Genomic DNA, 18,933 nt, shown 5'->3' with positions numbered 1-18,933 from the left:
TCGATATTTTTTCCTCTCCTCCTTTTGAGACCTTTTTCATCAATAGCCAAGAAGGGAAAAGAATGGTATCCACAAAGTCAAATATTTATATATAGAAAGAAGTGTTGAAAATACTCTCAAAATTTGTGCGGATTATTGCTATAGTTCCTGAATTATATGTAGTATTAGAAACACTTCTAAATTGGACTAAAGAAATTCAAAAACACCCTTAAACTTGACTAATCAAATTTTAAAACACTCCTAAGATGTCACATTATTTATCAAGCAGTCTCAAACTCTTGTGGATGTGTAAACTGTTTAAAAACAATGTCAGATAAGAATTAAACTGTAATAAAATCCATTTTTAATTTTTTTCTTTAATTTTCATCACACCCTAACCGCTACCACAACCACTCTTCTTCCTACATTTTGCTCGGTTAAAACACTCCCCAAGTTTGAACTTAAACTTTTTTACCATCTATTTAATTTCTAAATTTGTCAACCTCAATTTAGATTTAATTGGAACCACCCAACTTAATAACACACCAAATTTAAGCCATATAAATAACACATCAGCAAACAAGTTCAGTTGAACCCATGAGTAAACACACTTTAGTTAAAGATAGCAAAATAGCAACATTTTAAAATTCATTAAATTAAATATAAGGGTATTTTTTGAAAAATAATGTGAGTTCCTGAATAAGAACTCTTTGATCATTAATGGAACCTCTACATACACAAGCAGAGCAGTCGCGGAGAAATAAGAAAGAGAGAATGCAGGAAGAAGAATAAGAAGATCAGAACACGATAGAAAGATTAATGAGTAATTTTTATTCAACCTAACTTCACAAGTAGTACATGATATCTATATATAGAGTTAGTATCTCTTAAGAGAGCTAAGTATACAAGTCGGTTAGTTAGTTGGTTAGAGGTGAAGTTAGTTAGTTGGTTAGGGGTGAAGGTTTAGTTAGTTGTAACAACTTTTTCCACTTGTTCCAGTTCTTCACTTGGCCTTCTTTGATCACTTGCTTTAACACTCCCCCTCAAACTTGGTGTAGTGAAGATGTTTAACAGACCAAGTTTGGCTATAAGATACTCATGTTGAACTCTGTTTAAACTCTTGGTTAAGACATCAGTAGTTTTCTCGATTGTTAGAATGTAGATAGTTTTGATTAGCCCTAGTTGAATCTTTTCCCTTACAAAATAGCAGCATATCTTTATGTGTTCGGTTCTTTCATGATACACAGGGTTGGATGCCATTTGTATTCCTATTTTTTTGTCACAGAAAACATTAACAGGCAGTTGTAGTTGTACACTAAGTTCCTTGATCAAGCCAACCAACGCTAAACTTCTGTACTCAGCTTCTGTTGAGCTCCTAAAAATTATAAGTTGTTTCTTTAACTTCCAAGGGATAAGTGATTCACTAAATTTGACACTGAAACCTGTTATTGATCTTCTTGACACACTGCATGCAGCCCAGTCTGCATCACAGTAGGCTGTTATGATGTCTTGTGTTTTACTTGAGAGTAGAATACCTTGACCTAGACTTCCTTTGATGTATCTGATAATTTTTAGAGCAACATTTAGATGAGACTATTTTGGTTGTTGCATGTACTGACTCAAGGTTTGCACACTATATGATATATCAAGTCTAGTTACTATTAAGTAGAGTAGTTTGCCAATTAGCCTTTGATATGGTCCTGCATCAAGAAGTAGATCATCTTGATTTTCTGATGAATTTCTGAAATGATCATCATACTCTTTGGTTGTGAACTTAGTAGTTGTATCCATAGGAGTGGTGGCTGGTTTTGCAGCACTTAGACATGTTTCTGACAAAAGTTCTAATGCATACTTCCTTTGGTGCATAAGTATTCCTTTTTTTTTATCTAGCAAATTCAATTCTCAAGAAGAACTTCAACTCTCCCAAGTCCTTTATCTTAAAAGCATTGTGTAGAGATGTCTTGGTTTCAATAATACCATTGAGGTTATTACCTGTGACTACTAAAATATCATCAACATATACCAAGACCACAACTATTCCAGCTTGTGTGTTTTTAAGGAATAAGGAGTGATCATACTGACTTTTTCTGAACCTACACTTGATAAGAGATTTAACCAGTTTCATATTCCATTGCCTGGATGCTTGTTTTAATCCATAGAGAGATTTTAAGAACCTGCATACCTGCTTATTCTCCCCTGGCTCTTAAACACCTATGGCAGCTCCATATAGATTTTAGCATGTAAGTCACCCTATAGAAATACATTATACACATCCATTAGATGTATAAACCATCTTCTTGATGCAACAACAGACAATATAATTGTCAGGTTCCATCTTTACAACAGGACTGAAGGTCTCTTGATAGTCTAGTCCTACTGTTTGGCTATAACCTTTAGCCACTAATCTTGCTTTGAATCCTTCAACCTCTCTTGATGCATTATACTTTGTATTATATAACCATTTGCATCCAATAGGTCTCTTTCTCGGAGAAAAAGGTACAACCTACCAAGTATGATTGTTTTCTAGTTCAGATATCTCTAATTGCATTGCCTCTACCTATCTTGGGTCCTGTATAGCTTCTGCATAAGAATTAAGTTCCACATTAGTAGAAAAAAAGGATAGGTAAGCTTGATATTTGGGAGAAATAAATTCATATGATAGATAGTGAGGAAGTGCATAAGGCACATTGTGCACATTAAGTGACACAAAATCTTTTAGCCATGTAGGAGGATGTATGCCCCTTGTTGATTTTCTTTAAGTTAGAATGCAGATTGAAGGTGTGGTAGTAGTGTCCTCAATAGTTGATGTTGTTGGTAGATTTTCAGCTTGATGTTCTTCTAACACCACCTAAGATGGAGCTGAAAACATAGTAGCATTGTCTTTAACCTATTTGAAAGGAAAAACATCCTTCCTAAATGAGACATCCCTATGAACAAAGAACACTTTGTCATTATCATCATAAAGTATATAATATTTTTGAGTCTTAGAATAGCCCATGCGAATGGCTTGTTTGGACCTTGACATGATTTTATCAGACTCATGCCAAATTTTTGCATGACAGAGACACCCTATAACTCTTAAATGATCCAGAGAGGGTTTGTTAGCATACAACTTTTCATAGGGTGAGATACCACTTAAAAAACTTGAGGGTAGTCAGTTTATGATATACACTGTAGTCTTCACAGAATAACCCTAAAATTTCAAAGGTATATGACCTTGAAACCTTATAGCTCTAGTTACTTCTAGAATATATCTGTGTTTTCTCTCAGCAACACCATTTTGCTGAGGGGTATATGCACAAGAATTTTGGTGTATGATACCTAATTCATTAAGCAAATGTGTACATTGAAGATTCATGAACTCAGTGCCATTGTCTGTTCTGATTACTTTTATATGAGTGTTAAATTGAGTTTGTACATACACACAAAAGTACTTAAGTACCATGAAGACATCTGATTTTAGTTTGAGGATAAAAATCAATGTATGTCTAGTGAAGTCATCTACTACTGTTAGAAAGAATTTTTGGCCATTAATAGTAGCTACTTTGTATAGACCCCAAAGATCCATGTGCAATAATTCAAAGGCAGTAGAAGTAGTAGATGTACTCAAAGGGAAAGATAATTTTGTTTGCCTAGCACAAGGACATACAGTGTACTGATGTATAGTATCAACTATTAGCTTTATATATTGAGGAAACAAACTAGAAAAGATGTTATTAGGTACATGACCAAGTCTCATACGCCACAAAGTAATATTACTAGTATTCTTATATGCTAAACTAACTAGACTTTTGTTGCTATTGATCAGTCCAATATTGGTTGTACTTGATAAATTGTTGCTAAGTAAAAAGTATAATCCATGCTTTTCCGTACCAATCTCCTTCACCTTCACATTGAAGAGATCCTGAAACATACAAAAATTTGGATAAAATGTAGCAGAATAATTCAGTTGCTGAGTAGCTTTAGTTACTGATAAAAGATTGAATTTGAATTATGGTATGTAAAAGATATTATGTAAAATATTGTTATTAGAAATATGACTAGAATCGTGTGTGTAACCATTGTGACATCACCATTAGGTTGCATGACTTTTCTAGGATTATCAGATTGAATCAGTTTCTTATGATTGAGCAACTCTAAGTCTGAAACCATATGGTTAGTGGCATCTGTATCAATGATCGACTCTTGAGGTTTAGTGGATACTAGTAAGGCACCAACATTTCCTGCCATGTTTATAGCATTAGATGAAGATTCAGTCCCTGAGTTGGTTTGACTTTGCTCCAGCAATCTGTAGATTTATTCATACTGATCCTGTGAAAATCTAGGGGGCATCATGTACTGTGCATTTGATCTTCCTGACTCATTCAAGGACTCTTGGATTTGAGAATGTGTATCAATATTTGTACCACCCAGTGTTATTTGAGTCTGGTTTGATGCATGTTGTGACCTTGATTCCTTAGAGAGTAGTCTGACCTCTTCCAATTAGGATTCCATTCCTCAGACATGACATTCACATTATGAGAACTATTGTACATACCAGAAACAACTCTTCTTTTCTTACTCTTGTCTCCTCTATAAAATTTTCCCTGCTCTAAGACCCTTTTGTCACCATGATTGGGATGACCTGGGGGGTAACCAACCAATCTATAATAGTCTTTTATTGTATGACCTGTTAGCTTACAATGATCACAAATGATATTGGAATTATAGTGATTATTCCCCTTATGCATTCCATTTCTAGAGTACATAGCCACTGCATCAGATATACCAGGAATAGCCCCTAAGAGACCTGCATTGCTAGTACATTGGGACACCATCTTTTGGTTTTTATCACTCATGATCATAGCATAAGCCTGATTAACTTGGGGTAATGGAGACATGAGTAATATCTGGCTTTTTGTTTAACTGTATATGTCATTCAATCCCATCAAGAACTGATACAGTTTCAACCTTTGCAAATAAAGCACAAAATCCCTAGATTTTTCAGAATAACATGCAGGTGAGGGTACCATAGACTCAAACTCATCCCACAAAGACTTCAACTTAGAGTAATACACAGAAACGGATTGTATTCCTTGACTAATAGAAGCAATTTCTTAATGTAGATTGTATGTTCTTGATCCATCGATCTTGTTGAATCTTTCTTTTAAGTCAGTCCATACTTCACTTGCAGTTGATGCATACACACCACCAACACACAGAATTTATCAACCAATATAATACAATAGCATTTACTTTTTCCCATTGATTATGTTATTGTACTAGAAAGGTTTCTTTGTTTTAAGTGTCATCCACTAATCCTAACTTATTCCTTCCTAGTAATGCAATTCTCATAGATCTACTCCATATCATATAATTCTTACTACCAGTTAGCAATGTAGACACAATAGTAATCCCACTTACATCACTAGCCGTTAAAAAGAGCGAATGATTGTGGTCCATAGTTGTATTAACTGAGGGATTCGATGGCATTGACTAATTGTTGTTGTTTGCAGATGTCATTCCCTTTAATCTCTTTGCACAAACTTACGATTTAATTCAGATTTAGAGAAATACTAGAGTAGATGAAGAAGCAAACCAGAGAATGCGATTGTGCAGTAATTGAAATCTGCAGGATTGGGTGATTGTGCAGTAATCTTAATGATTCAATGAAGATTGAAGATCGAGGAGGATCGACTAAATTTGTGTATCCTGCTCTAATACCATGAAGAATAATGTGAGTTCTTGAATAAGAACTCTTTGATCATTAATGGAACCTCCGCATACACAAGCAGAGCAGTTGCAGAGAAACAAGAAAGAGAGAATGCAAGAAGACGAATAAGAAGATCAGAACATGATAAAAAAATTAATGAGTATTTTTTATTCAACTTAACTTCACAAGTAATACATGATATCTATATATAGAGTTAGTTATCTCTTAAGTGAGCTAAGTCTACAAGTCGGTTAGTTAGTTGGTTAGAGGTGAAGTTAGTTAGTTGGTTAGGGGTGAAGGTTTAGTTAGTTGTAACTTCTTTCACTTGTTCCATTGCTTCACTTGGCCTTCTTTGATCACTTGCTTCAACATTTTTAATACAAGATATAATTCGATGATTAAAGTAATAATCCATCACAGAGTTTTGGGGTGTTTTCAACACTCCACAATAATAGGGGTAGGGAGTAAATTGGTGGGGGTGTAGGAGGCCATGGTCAGGAGGTAGTGTTACGAGGAAACGTGATGAGGAAACAATTAGCATAGAAAGACGGTAACAAAATTTATTTTTCCTACTTCTTTTAACAAAATCATTTTATAATTTTTAAAAGACTTCATTTGCAAAAAATGTAGTTTTGGAAACTAGTATTGATGAGTTTTTGTTTTTTATTTTCTTGGCTTGTATCTAGTATAGTATTTCAGATTTTCTTATTACTAACCTGCCAGTTGTAAGATGCTATTGTTCTAAACACTTCAGTCCTCAGATATTTCATTTTGTCCTTTTTTTCCCTAGTCCAACAAAACTCAATCCACACACATCCAATAAACAGAGAAAAGAACTGGAGAGAAAAAATTATGGCCATGGCACAAATATTATTTCAAGAACCAAATTCAATATTCATCAAAGTCATGATAGTTGTGAATCTAATAATTTCAGCAATGTTGGGTTATTCAGAAGGTTCAGGCAAGCAAAATCTTGAGTATTCAAAGTTTTGGAATATGAATTCTCATGAGAAACAAGAAAAAGCTAAAGTTCCAAGCAAAATAGGAATGATAATTGTTTATACTCCTAGTTTAATTGTATGTTTAAGCTTCTTTTGGATCTTCCCAAATGGTGGAATTAGATTTGCCATGCTCAATTCTGTTATTACCATTCATCTCTTCAAAAGAGTTCTTGAGGTAATTAGTAATTCTACCCTTTTTTTTGTTCCCTTCTGTTCTATTTCTCCACCTTAAAATTAGAATGTCAGGGTCGTTTGGTAGGATAATAAGTTATTCCAGAATTATTAATTTCAGAATTAGCTATTTCGAGATTAGTTATCCACACTTAAAAGAAATAAGAAAAATATTACAATTTCGGAATAACTAATTCCAGAATGAGTTATCCTGGATATTTGTCTCAATCAAATATGGAATAAACTCATCTTTTAAATTAATCCTGAAATTAGTTAACTTTATCTCTCCTACCAAATGACCGCTTAGGACTTCTTGATTTTATTTTATTTTTGATATTTGAGTTTAACACCTATGCATAGAAAGTAAAATTCTTTTAACAATATTGTGTCACTCAAAAGATATAACACTACCTAATTTTACATAAGATTTGAAATTTATAATCTTGAAAATAATGAGGTATTTCACGATCGTACTTTATCTCAATTTATGTAGTAGTGACACTTTTTTTTAGTATTTCAAAAAAAAATGTCACCTTTTTATAATCAGAAACAATTTAATTTTAATATTTTCATTTATCATTAATGAAATGATTAATATATTTAAGATTTATTTTAAATCATAAATTTTTAAAAATCTTATTTATATTTCTTAAACACCATATTAAGTCAATACTTTCTTATATTATACAGCAATTTACATATTTTGCAGGTCCTATTTGTGCACAAATACAGTGGTTCCATGGCAATGAATTCTGCAATTACTATTTCCTCAAGCTACTTTATAGCCTTTTCTAGCTTGATATATATCCAACACTTGACTAAAGGATCAATAGAGCCAATAATTGACTTGAAGTATCTTGGTTTTATTGTATTTTTAGTGGGAGCTATTGGCAATTTTTACCACCATTTTCTCCTTTCTAAGATGAGGAAAAAAAGTGAAAGTGGCTATAAAATTCCCAAAGGTGGACTATTTAGCTTAGTTATATGTCCACATTACCTTTTTGAGATTGTCACATTCCTTGGTTTTTCTCTTATTAGCCAAACTTTATTTTCTTTTTCTTCTACCTTAGGGACAGTATTTTATTTGATGGGGAGGAGTTATGCTACTAGGAAATGGTACCTTTCCAAATTTGAAGATTTTCCAAGAAATGTTGAGGCTTTAGTACCTTTTGTATTTTAATTTTTAACTTAGTTCATGATATGAGAGCTGCTACGAGCCTATGATTATTGTTCAAGTTCCAGTTGAATTCACTGTTTACAATTTTTTTTAAAGCTTGTATACATAAAGTACACGTATATTATACATTTGTCTTATCTGTTTTTAGCTTAAGTTCAGTAGATTATTTTTATTAAGACATAATACACAGATGGATATTTTAACTTAGCCTCAATTGACAAGTGACAACTAAATAACTCAACTTTAAGAATGCACATCTAGAAACCTTAGTTTGTCTCATTGTGTCTCTCGTGGACACTCGACACTGACCTGACACGTAAATATGGAGGTATCTGATGATCATTTTGTGAGTTGGAATATTCAATTAACACAATAAAAATGAATTGAGATGTCTAGATGTGTATTCTCAAAGCTTCAATATTCAGTTTTGAATTGAAGAGAAGTTAAGATGTTTATTTATATATTATGCCTTATATTACTTCTTTATTTTGAGATACCACAAATATTTTAGCATAAGTGAATGGGGTCAGGGTCAAGCCAAGCCCACTGACTGAGCTTCCTTTAATGCAAGTACTTCTTAAGGAGAATAAAAGGAAAAAATTCACAACTAGCAAACTTAAATTCATAATTAGGCATTCATAACAATAATTTTATAATTATTTGAAATAATAATTTATATTTTTTATTTTAAGCCTTTTTATCATAAAATACATATACAAATGAATCAACGCCCCTTATTTTTCTCAAATCTTTTGAGATAAATAAAGAATAATTTAATCACTAAAATTACACCATGAATTTAAATTTAAAGATTCCCTTCTCATAAATGATTCTTATTAAACGAATACCTATTATATTTTCAACAGCTCAATTCAAAATCAATTTCACTGTATATTTTCTTTCTTTCATGATCTTCAAAATAATCATATTTGTTAATATAGATATTCAATTCCGAACTTGATTTTCAGATCTTTTGTATATGTATTTCACCAGATCAAGTCGACTTTATTATTTTGTTCGAAATCAATTTTGCTACATTCAACATTATTCAATTCAGAGTGTATTTTGAATGTACTTGCAGATTTTTTTTTTTTTTTTACATATTCAATCAAAGTGTCGATTTTGTATTCAAATTGTAATTATATATTTTTTAGTGTATTTGTATATTTTTTCAGAGTGTAAGTATATTTTTTTGTGTATTTATATATTTCGAGTGTAACATATATATACAACAAAATACAATACAAATATCATATGTATGTATATATATATATATATATATATAATTTATAAAATACATATCTGACACTATAAAAATACAATACAAATATATATGTTACACTCTAAAGGATACATCACTATCCAAATGCATACCTGACACCGTATAAAACATTTACGTATATAAGTACAAATACACTTAAATGGCCCATATGTATACATATACAACAAAATTTGTATATGTATATAAATCAGTACCCACCTACTAAATACATTTATAAGATATACAAACACATACATTACAAAACATAATCATGTTAAAATACATCACTACTAGAAATTATCCCTATTGCAATGAACTTTTTGACAACGTTTTCAAAAGCATTGCAATAGACGCTCTATTGCAACGGTTACAACCATTGCAAAAAAATAATTATTCGAATAGAACTATTTTGTGGTATAACCGTTGCTATTGTTGAAAAACCGTTGCAATAGAGTGTCTTATAGCAACGGTTTCACAAACCATTGCCATAGAGTAATCTATGGCAACGCTTTATTAGAAAAAAGATACTATTGCAACGCTTTTTTATTTCCTTCCTCAATATTGCTAAAAATTAAAGAAATATAAACATTGTGTCCCCAATTTCACTGATGTTTCATTATGCTCCGACGACCCAATTTTATTGGGCTCCGACCATATTTCATTGAGCTCCGACTGATTCACTCTCAAATCGATCACCAAGTTCGGATCTTTATTCTTCTTCTCTACATCAACTTCACTCTCATCCTTTTAGAAACTTTGGTTCTATGAACATGGATGAAATTCTCAAGAACATTTATTCTGATTTTGACCCTTTTGCTTTTGACCCCAGCTACCTAAATCGTCATCGCTGCTGCCATTGTTAATCCTGTTGTCGTGGCCGCCAGTTTGGATTCTTAAACCTTGCAGGTTTATTACTAAGTACAATTTTTTTTGGGTTTATCTGTCTTTGAATAGATTTTTATAATGAGTAGATGTTTACTGGCACATCAATAGAGATGTTTTGTGTTTTATATCTTCTAAAATCACCGTCAGAGTTGATATATTTGTTATATTAAACAAATATCTCTGAAATAATTGTCCACAGATCAGTTGTGTAAGGCATTAGATTTTGCCCCTTCGTATTTAGGAAAAACCAATAAGTAGCAGCAGAACTTGGATTATGAAGTTTCAAATGAAGATATGAAGGTGATTATATTTGGGCTCTTTTACTTGTTCAATTATGTTGCCGAAGTTGTTAAGTTGCTTGCTCGTGTGCGTTTTAGAATTATTGAATTATTTAGTTGAATGTTGATAAAGCTTTAAGTGGCCATTTGGGAGCCGGTTAGAAGTATGTAGGTATTAGTAATGCATTTATTATTTATCCGGTTGTTAATTATGCAGTTTTTAGTTATGCTAGTGTTCTTTATGAGGTTATTAGTTATTCAGGTATTAATTATGTGAGTTCTATTTATGCGGGTGTTAGTTATGAGGGTGTAAGTTATGCGGGTGTTAGTTATGCGGGTGTAAGTTATGAGGGTGTTAGTTATGCGGGTGTAAGTTATGAGGGTGTTAGTTATGCGGGTGTAAGTTATGAGGGTGTTAGTTATGCAAGTGTAAGTTATTAGGGTGTTAGTTATGCGAGTATAAGTTATGAGGGTATTGCTCTTCCCCTTTCATCGTCGGCTCAAGCTTCTCGCAAAGAGTTGCATGCTGTATCTGAACAATCGGTGTAGAATTCCAGTAGTGAGGTAACAACTTATAAATCCTTCTCGCATGGCCTTTGTTTCTGATCTAGACGGGGTATTTTCATTCATATTTCCATTTTACGTGTAGAAAACGGAGGGTTCCAGACTAGGTCAATTGGACGAGAGATTGATATACGAGGTAACAATAACGATTTTAAATTAATAGATAATGTTATGATGAGTTTAGTATTTTCCATAGTATAATGAAGGTGATTTGATTTTAACAAAGGTGCAGCAATGGAGAGAGTCGGTTGATGTGGACTTTTGTTCAATAACTATTGATGAAAGTTCATCGAACAACGATATTCTGCAACAGAGATTGTGTAGTGCGGTAAAACAAAAAGAAGAGTTGCATCAAATGGAGGTTGGGTTACGAGCTCAAATCATTGCAAAACCGGAAATTATGGTAATACGAAATAGTTTTGTTGCTTAGTTAAAAGAACATGTTGCTGTCAATGTTAAGATTCAGCTGGTCAATATACTTGTGCTTTTATTATCATGTATTTTATCATTATTTGATTTTAGCTTTGAGTAATGGAGAATCTAAATTCGTGATATACCAGAGTTTGTGGATGGCCTAAAAATGGAAAATAACACTAAGGTAGCAGCCAAAAATATATAGAATCTCTCTATTTTTTAAGAAAATAGAGTAATTTGTTCCCATGATTAATGTGTCTTGTTTGTTCCTTAATGATCGAACAGGCTGCAATAATGAGAATTGGCTTGATAGAGATGAAGGAATTATCCAAGGTATTGTTTTTTTTTGTTAAAGATAATACATTCATTGAGAGTTGTGGAGTAGTAGATCTATAACTACTTGTTGTAAGTTGGCAATTTCCATTCTAATCGCACATACCATTTACTCATGGTTGATAAACAACTATACATGATTTTATATGCAGTGGGAGGAAAAAACAGGAGGTGTGCTGATGCTTTTGCATGGAATGGAGGAAAAAGGTTTAGATTATTGCATGAGTTTCACTGCGTTTGTTCTAGTTTCATACTTTATGTGGTCAGTGTCGGAGTCAGGATTTTCTTTGAGAGAGAAAGAGAAAAGCAATTTGGGAAGAATCGCAGCACTAACCATGATGTTTGAGTAATGCTTCATCTCGTAAACTCAGAGCTGAGAGTGATGCTGGTGATAAACCAGCTCATCATGAAGTTGGGGGAGTTGGGGGAGTTACTAAATTTTACATGCTTCAACTGCAAAATTTTTGAAAATATATTTTTTTCGTTGTCTGGTCAATTACAGTAAATTATAAATCTCAGGATTTGTGTGCACATGTGGTGTTTTCAAATTTTGAGTTGGCATATTTTCTTTGTGATGTTACCTACTTTTATAACTGGAGTAGAAGTAAGACAAATCTTCTTTCTCATTTTGAATTCATCTTGTCAAAACTAGCAATATAGATTAGTTTAATTCAGCATAAACTACTTCTTTCCTTTTCTATGCAAATCTACGCCTGAATTCCATTCATGGCCCACGTCTCTATAGTCGCACATGATTCTTTTAACCATAATCTGATTTAGTTTCTTCAAAAACTTAATAGCCTATTTGACCAATCTTCTAAAATCTGTTTATTTTGGAAATTGTTTTTGGGTAGAAGTGCTTTTTGAGCAAGTATTTTTGGAGACTTAACTGTTGTTTCTGCTTGGGCCAAGGTACCAAAAGTACTTGCGCCTAAAAACTACTTTTTTCAACTTCTGAAAAACAATTTCTACTACTGTACAAAAGCATTATTTTTTTCCTGTAAGTTTTTACAAACACCTCAACCACTTAAAAGTAGTTGATGTGGAAGAATACCTCGTTACCCCCTAATTTGATATGGTTTATTCAATGCCCACTAAACTTTTCATAATCCTAATTAACCTTAGATTCTTTTCACAAGTTTTTAGTTCATCGTAAAATTATCTCAAGGTAGCTTTGTTAGTCTTGTATAATTAAGGTTCATAAGATTATGACACATAATTATGACATTAAAGTTAACTGTAGGTGTGGACCATGAATGATTCATCCATGAACTTTGGTTTGTTGCTTAATAAATTTGGAAAAAAAGTAGTCATTCAAATATTTCAATCTGTTACATAGTGCCTACTACTCTAGATTATATTAACTTCCCTTTTCAGGCAGTTACCGTACCTTACATTTTTTGTCATATCATCTTGAGGTGTAAAGGCAAGATTTGTAGGCTATTTATGGTGACTTTATGCAGAACACATCATACATGCATGGCAAATTAGTTTCTTCTTTACCATCTTTTGCCTTTGAAAATTCTTGAGAGAAATGTCAAGTATTTTTTGAAGTTAATTTAAGCACAAAAGTAATTGTATTTTCTATTAGAATAATGGAAACATTGAAGAAGTTAGAGTTTACCATGTCAAATTTTCTTAAGGATTCAATGAAGCCTAGCATAATACAAGTCGTCTTATGCTACTTCAAGTGAGTCCTTATGTTTATACAACTTGAGAGGCGGCTTTTCAGAAAACTCATTTTTTCTTTCACGAACTAATGCGTTTGTTCAATCTAAGCCCTCCAAATAGTATAAACTAACTCAACATTCCCCAATAATTTGTAATATATCTCATGATATTATATATACCAGAAAGTATCTTGTATAGATTTGAACTTTCCTTTAGAGTAAATACTTTAAAGTTTGACCAAGTTGATTGTATCATAAGATTTGAAACAATTCATTGTGTTATACCGGGAGTATCACATGCATAATATCAATTAGTAGCGAACTAATTTGATATTTTTCTCATGGCACAGCGGCACCACTTCAATATTTGCATAGGTGGAATAGGCTATTATATCCCGATTACTCTCAACATTACTTATCCCAGTAAGAATTAATTCAACTTTTGCTGGTAGCAGTTTATATTATAGAGTTTGTATCTAGTAACTTATTATGTTAGAATGTATGGCAACTCAAAATTTGTATCATAGTTAACGTTTCTGGAGATAGGGGTATCTAATAATGTAATTTTGGAAGAACCATGAAAACCTGTTAAAGCTGAGATTGGATTAATTTCCCTTTACATACAAGGAATGACACTTGTTTTCTTATTTCTTGCTTTTAAGTTTCAAGGCATGGTTGCATCAATTATTGAGATGTTAAGTCTCAGAGTTTTATCTTGTAGAATGATCTCACTTGCCCATGTTGATTTGATGGTAAAGGATAGGTTTCTGCAATTTTTTATTTTTTTTTGTGAAACTGTGCAAAGTCATTGATCTCACTTAGGTGTAGAAGGACCTTGAATCCAAAGTAATGCAGGCCAGTCGCTGTATATCATGGTTGGTTAAGAGCATGGAATTATTTCCTCAACAACTCTTAAAATAGATTGGCCTTTTCTCTATCATTTTTAATAAAGAAAAATTCAAGTATGAATCAACCAAGATTTGGTATCATTTTTCTAGTTTAGAAAGTAGGGAAAATAAAGTACTAAGTGTATCTAGTGTGAACCTAATGAAAAACTAGAGCCTTCAGTACAACAAGAATAGAGGATATTGTAAAAGTGTTTGGCCCCTGGGGAAACTGAGTTGTATTCTCATCCTACCTACTTACAGTGACTTTCCAACTAAGTTGGTAGATACTTGTGGCATTGGAGTCAGACGTACGCACGCCCCATTATTAAGACTTGTGTACCGGTTAGAAGCCTCCTTGACACAATTGCTTGCTGCCTTTTTATCAAACGTGGTTTGGGTCATTCCTTTCAGGCTCTTCATCCCACTATAGCAAGATGCACCTGGCTCACCTCCTTGCGTAAGTATGGTATTTACGGTGCCAAATAAGCGTCTACTTCTCCACAATTGAGGGTTCGTCCTGGCTCAAACATGAGCTAAATCATGGCCAAAACTACAGTGGTCAAAATGATAATTCCCTTCATCTTTACTTCGATTAAGCGAATAGCATCTAAACATCCTCGTGGTATATTGTTTGGACAGATTTAGATACCATAGCTAAACTCTTTACCAATTGAACACTTGATATATGTTTGAATATGTAGAGTATTCTCTTTGAGCAATTTTACATTTCAAATTGTTCACCATTTCAGTATTCCATTTCATGTTATTGCATTAGTTGCTCTACAATTGTGGTGAGGTTCTTTCTCTGTATGTTCATTCTTGGGGTTTAAATTTGTTTATCTTCTTGAGTTACTTATTATTCCTTTCTCTTTTTGTTTTTGTTTCTTGATTTAGTTTTCGTGAATTATATTTCTTTTACTAATTTGTATAAATAATTTATTCATTTGCTATTAAGATTGTTTATGCGCTATTTATAAGTGTTCTTCTATGTTCTAATTGAAAATTAAATATGTTATCATTTAAGTACTAATTGAGATTATTTTTTCTCTTTTTATAGATGTTCAAAATGAAGGAGGAGATAAAGAAAGTGATGAAGAAATTGACCTTAGTTGAGAAATTTTTTGAATTATTGATAGATATTTTAGTATCGAGCTTTTTGATATTGAATTTTGTGAAACTTATCGCCACTCGAACTTGATACTTTATGGGAAAATTAATGACCGTTTGACTTTAATATTTTGCTTTTGGATTTAGATTACTAGTTTGTTGGATATTTTAATTTAAATTATAAATGAAAGATTTTGTTGTGATGTGTGTATATATAATTGTGTATTAATATAATTCTCTCTATATATATATATCAATTGGTATTTAAACTAGCTGGAATAATAGCTGGCAAAAAAATATTGTAAAAGATTCGAAAATCGTTGCAATAGGTGTCAAAAATCGTTGTCATAGGTAGTGAAAAATCGTTGCAAAAGATAAATAATTGTTGCAATAGGGTTATTGCAATGCTTTTTTGTCGTTGCAATTGATAATTTGAACCATCTCCATAGGAGTTGCAAAAACCATTGCAATAGATAAACCTATTGCAACGATTTTTGTAACCGTTGCAAATGTCGTTACGATAGGCCTATCCCAACGCCCATACATGCAACGCATATAAAACCATTGCTGTAGCCCTATGGCAACGGTTTTTATACCTATCGCAATAATTTTCGAACCGTTGCCATAGGGGTAATTTCTGGTAGTGCATATACAATACCTCTTCTTCTTCATCTTTGTCTGATTCATCTTTAGAAATTTTTCAACTACAGGACTTGAAATTTTGCTGCTTGCTTCGATTTCTTTTGCTTTCTTTTTTTCTCTGATTTTTAAATTTTTGAAAATTTTGGAGAAGAAATTTTTTTCAATTCTTTTTCTTTCATAACATCGGCCATCTTTTTTGGATCGTTACGATGCTTCGACCTTACCTCTTCAACACACACTAATTTCTTCGATTGTGTAGGCGTAGAAAATAGTTGAAATTGAAATTTGAAAAATTGGAGAATTTTTTTTTTTACAGAGATAAAGTAAAAAAAGAAAAGAGATGAATGTAGTGGAGTGAAAAGAGAAAAAGTTACACATGATAACTGTAAAGACGATAGTGGCTTGGTCTCACTGAAAATATTATTATTTTTTTTATAAAACTTAATTTTATAAAAATATTGCTATTTAACTTAATTATGAACCTAAGTTTGCTACTTCTTGTATTATTGCTTGGTTCAGAAAATATATGAATTAAGTTTACATTGTGAATTAAATTTAAATGCCACTGAATTATATAATTAGATTATATCTAGTTAAATTCGAAAACAATTACATTAAATATAGAGTTGAATGGAATTGAACTTTCGTTTAATTTGAATTCTTAAATAAAAAGTTTATTTACATTTCATGTCACCATAAGCTTCAATTATGTTGCACAAGGGAAATACATACTGTACATTAAATAATCTTAAATAAATGTCGTGACAAACAATATTAATTATTTAATTTACATATAAGAATTTATATCTTGGAATGTTCAAGTTCGTTTATTTACTGTCTACTTTCTGAGATTTCATATTGTTTTTGACTATACACTATATTTTTATTGGAATGATTCAAGATGTATATCTCTATCAAACATCTCCAGCAAGGAGAAAGGGAAATGAAGTCATTTAATTTTGCAAAGTGTTTCAGATGAAGTCAGAAATTTGTTCAGTTTAATACGTTATTGCTAATATAAATATCAAACATCTAAAAAGGAGAAGCTATTTCAATTGAAAATAATAAAAGAACGGCACATTCTAACTATTCATAATTATATGATTAGGATTTCTGGCCTTAACTTTTGCACCTTAAAAGGGATTTGCATAAAAGTTGAATAAATTAACCCTCGGGTTCATTTAGAAAAAGATTAATGGTAATCCAATTTTCCGGATGTTAAGTGTATCAAAATCATAGAATTTTATAACAAAAAAATAACTCGATTATATATACCTATATATTATCACCTATATTAAAAAAAAAAAAAAAAAAAAAAAAACTGTTCAATTCAATCCCAAAAAACACAAGTACACTCTATAAAATTGTCAGGCAAGTATATCCGAAGATTAGTAACTCACCTTACGTAACATCCGTATTCAAAAACATAAACGAAACGTATTTATCATGAGCAATCAGCGTAAACAGACATATTTCAACTATATGGAGCACCCCTCAGCGGAGCTATACAGTTATGTTTACAATTAGTCGGTAGAGTTCAGTAATTTTTGTGTAAATTCTGTATTTGATAATTTATTCAGATCCCAGCATGCCATTTCTAAAATTGAGAATTTATAAATTGAAAATTCTAGCTCCATCTATAAAAGCTTTGTCATTAGTTAAGTTGTTTTATTTTAACGTACGCCCATATGTGGAAAACTGGAAATTAACTCTTCAATAAACTCAAAAGTCAACTAGCAAGTCGTTGACATTCTATGACTTATTCAACATGAATTCTTCCGTAGCCAAAAATAAAAAATAAAGGTGAAGATGACGAAGCCTAACTCAGCTATAAAATAAAGGAAACTTAGAAGTAATTTGAAGTTGATAATTGTAAGAACAATAAAAATGGAGGCTCGTACAATACTATATGCAATTGCTACTATACTGGTTTTGATGTCAATATCAATATTTCTTTGCTTGCGCCTAGGCAACAAGCCAGACAACCAGGACCTTTTCCCAAATCGTAACCGCAACCATACTGATGGCGCCCCTACAGTGGCGCCACCATATGCTGCAGGAATGTAGCAGTGGTTGCGGCCGTGCTCTCTCATCCATCGTAACGAACTAGGTGGAGTATGTGATTGTTTTCAAGTTTTGTTCAAGTGCAATATTTGTACAGGTCAAACTTATTATTATGTAATTATCATACATTTTGTTCTAGTCTTTTCTTGTAATTATTGTTTTTGATGTATATTACTGCTCCTTCCGTTTCGTATTAGTTAGCCTTCTTTCTAAAAATGTGTGTTTTAGTTTAGTTGTTCAAGTTCTAAAATCAAGAGTATTTTATACATATGTTTTTCATTTTACCCTTGATATGAATACTAAATACGTTCACATTTTTCAAAATTATTGAATGGTGCATAAATGATCTCAATTCTCAAAATCAAAATTAAATTACTATTACTAGTTTCAATTATAATACTCAATTTTCTATCTGTTTATTGTTTGTATGAAATGCGGCGAAAACTGTTTATGCTTATTCAACGTACCAACTACCTAAAGACCTCGAGTATTTAATATACTAATGATAATAGTGGTTTTATTTTAACCAAAAGGTCACCAAAGTATGCAACCATGAACTTGGCAATAAAAAATTTCTATCACATGATTCATCAAATACATCAAAATACTAGTAGCTTTAATGAGATCAAAGACAGCACCAACCATTCACATAAATCAATTTGATCTTGAATTCCATTTTCCACTCATAATAGAGAATAGTAATAGGAGTTATATTCTTACAATTATTGTGGATGCAAATAATGGACATCCATACTGAATTGTTTCATAATGAAAAAAATTGTTAGTTAAACACATGTTATAATATGTG

General features: G+C 32.0%; 1 protein-coding gene and 2 long non-coding RNA genes across 8 annotated transcripts; all 3 read left to right on the top strand.

Moving 5' to 3' along the window:
* Positions 1-6,354: 6,354 nt before the first annotated feature.
* On the top strand, positions 6,355-8,078 carry LOC107849839 (3-oxo-5-alpha-steroid 4-dehydrogenase 1). Its single transcript, XM_016694383.2, has 2 exons — positions 6,355-6,847; positions 7,553-8,078. Exons 1-2 carry the CDS (start codon positions 6,524-6,526, stop codon positions 8,021-8,023), a joined length of 795 nt encoding a protein of 264 aa, XP_016549869.2. The 5' UTR covers positions 6,355-6,523; the 3' UTR covers positions 8,024-8,078.
* A 1,607-nt stretch (positions 8,079-9,685) lies between these two features.
* On the top strand, positions 9,686-12,180 carry LOC124891973. Of its 6 annotated transcripts, none has more exons than XR_007049999.1 (6): positions 9,695-10,199; positions 10,366-11,144; positions 11,235-11,411; positions 11,531-11,606; positions 11,708-11,755; positions 11,908-12,180. It is a non-coding gene; the product is annotated as an uncharacterized LOC124891973 (long non-coding RNA). The 6 variants fall into 6 exon arrangements; XR_007049998.1 differs by having other exon boundaries at positions 9,696-10,187; XR_007050000.1 differs by having other exon boundaries at positions 9,686-11,144; positions 11,569-11,606.
* Positions 12,181-13,776: 1,596 nt separating this feature from the next.
* Positions 13,777-15,546, top strand: LOC124891974. The gene is made up of 2 exons (XR_007050001.1): positions 13,777-13,848; positions 15,370-15,546. It is a non-coding gene; the product is annotated as an uncharacterized LOC124891974 (long non-coding RNA).
* Positions 15,547-18,933: the final 3,387 nt, after the last annotated feature.

This window comes from Capsicum annuum, unplaced genomic scaffold (assembly GCF_002878395.1).
Source record: "Capsicum annuum cultivar UCD-10X-F1 unplaced genomic scaffold, UCD10Xv1.1 ctg4276, whole genome shotgun sequence".
Taxonomy (NCBI): Eukaryota; Viridiplantae; Streptophyta; class Magnoliopsida; order Solanales; family Solanaceae; genus Capsicum; species Capsicum annuum.
This window is presented reverse-complemented; position numbering and strand designations above follow the sequence as displayed.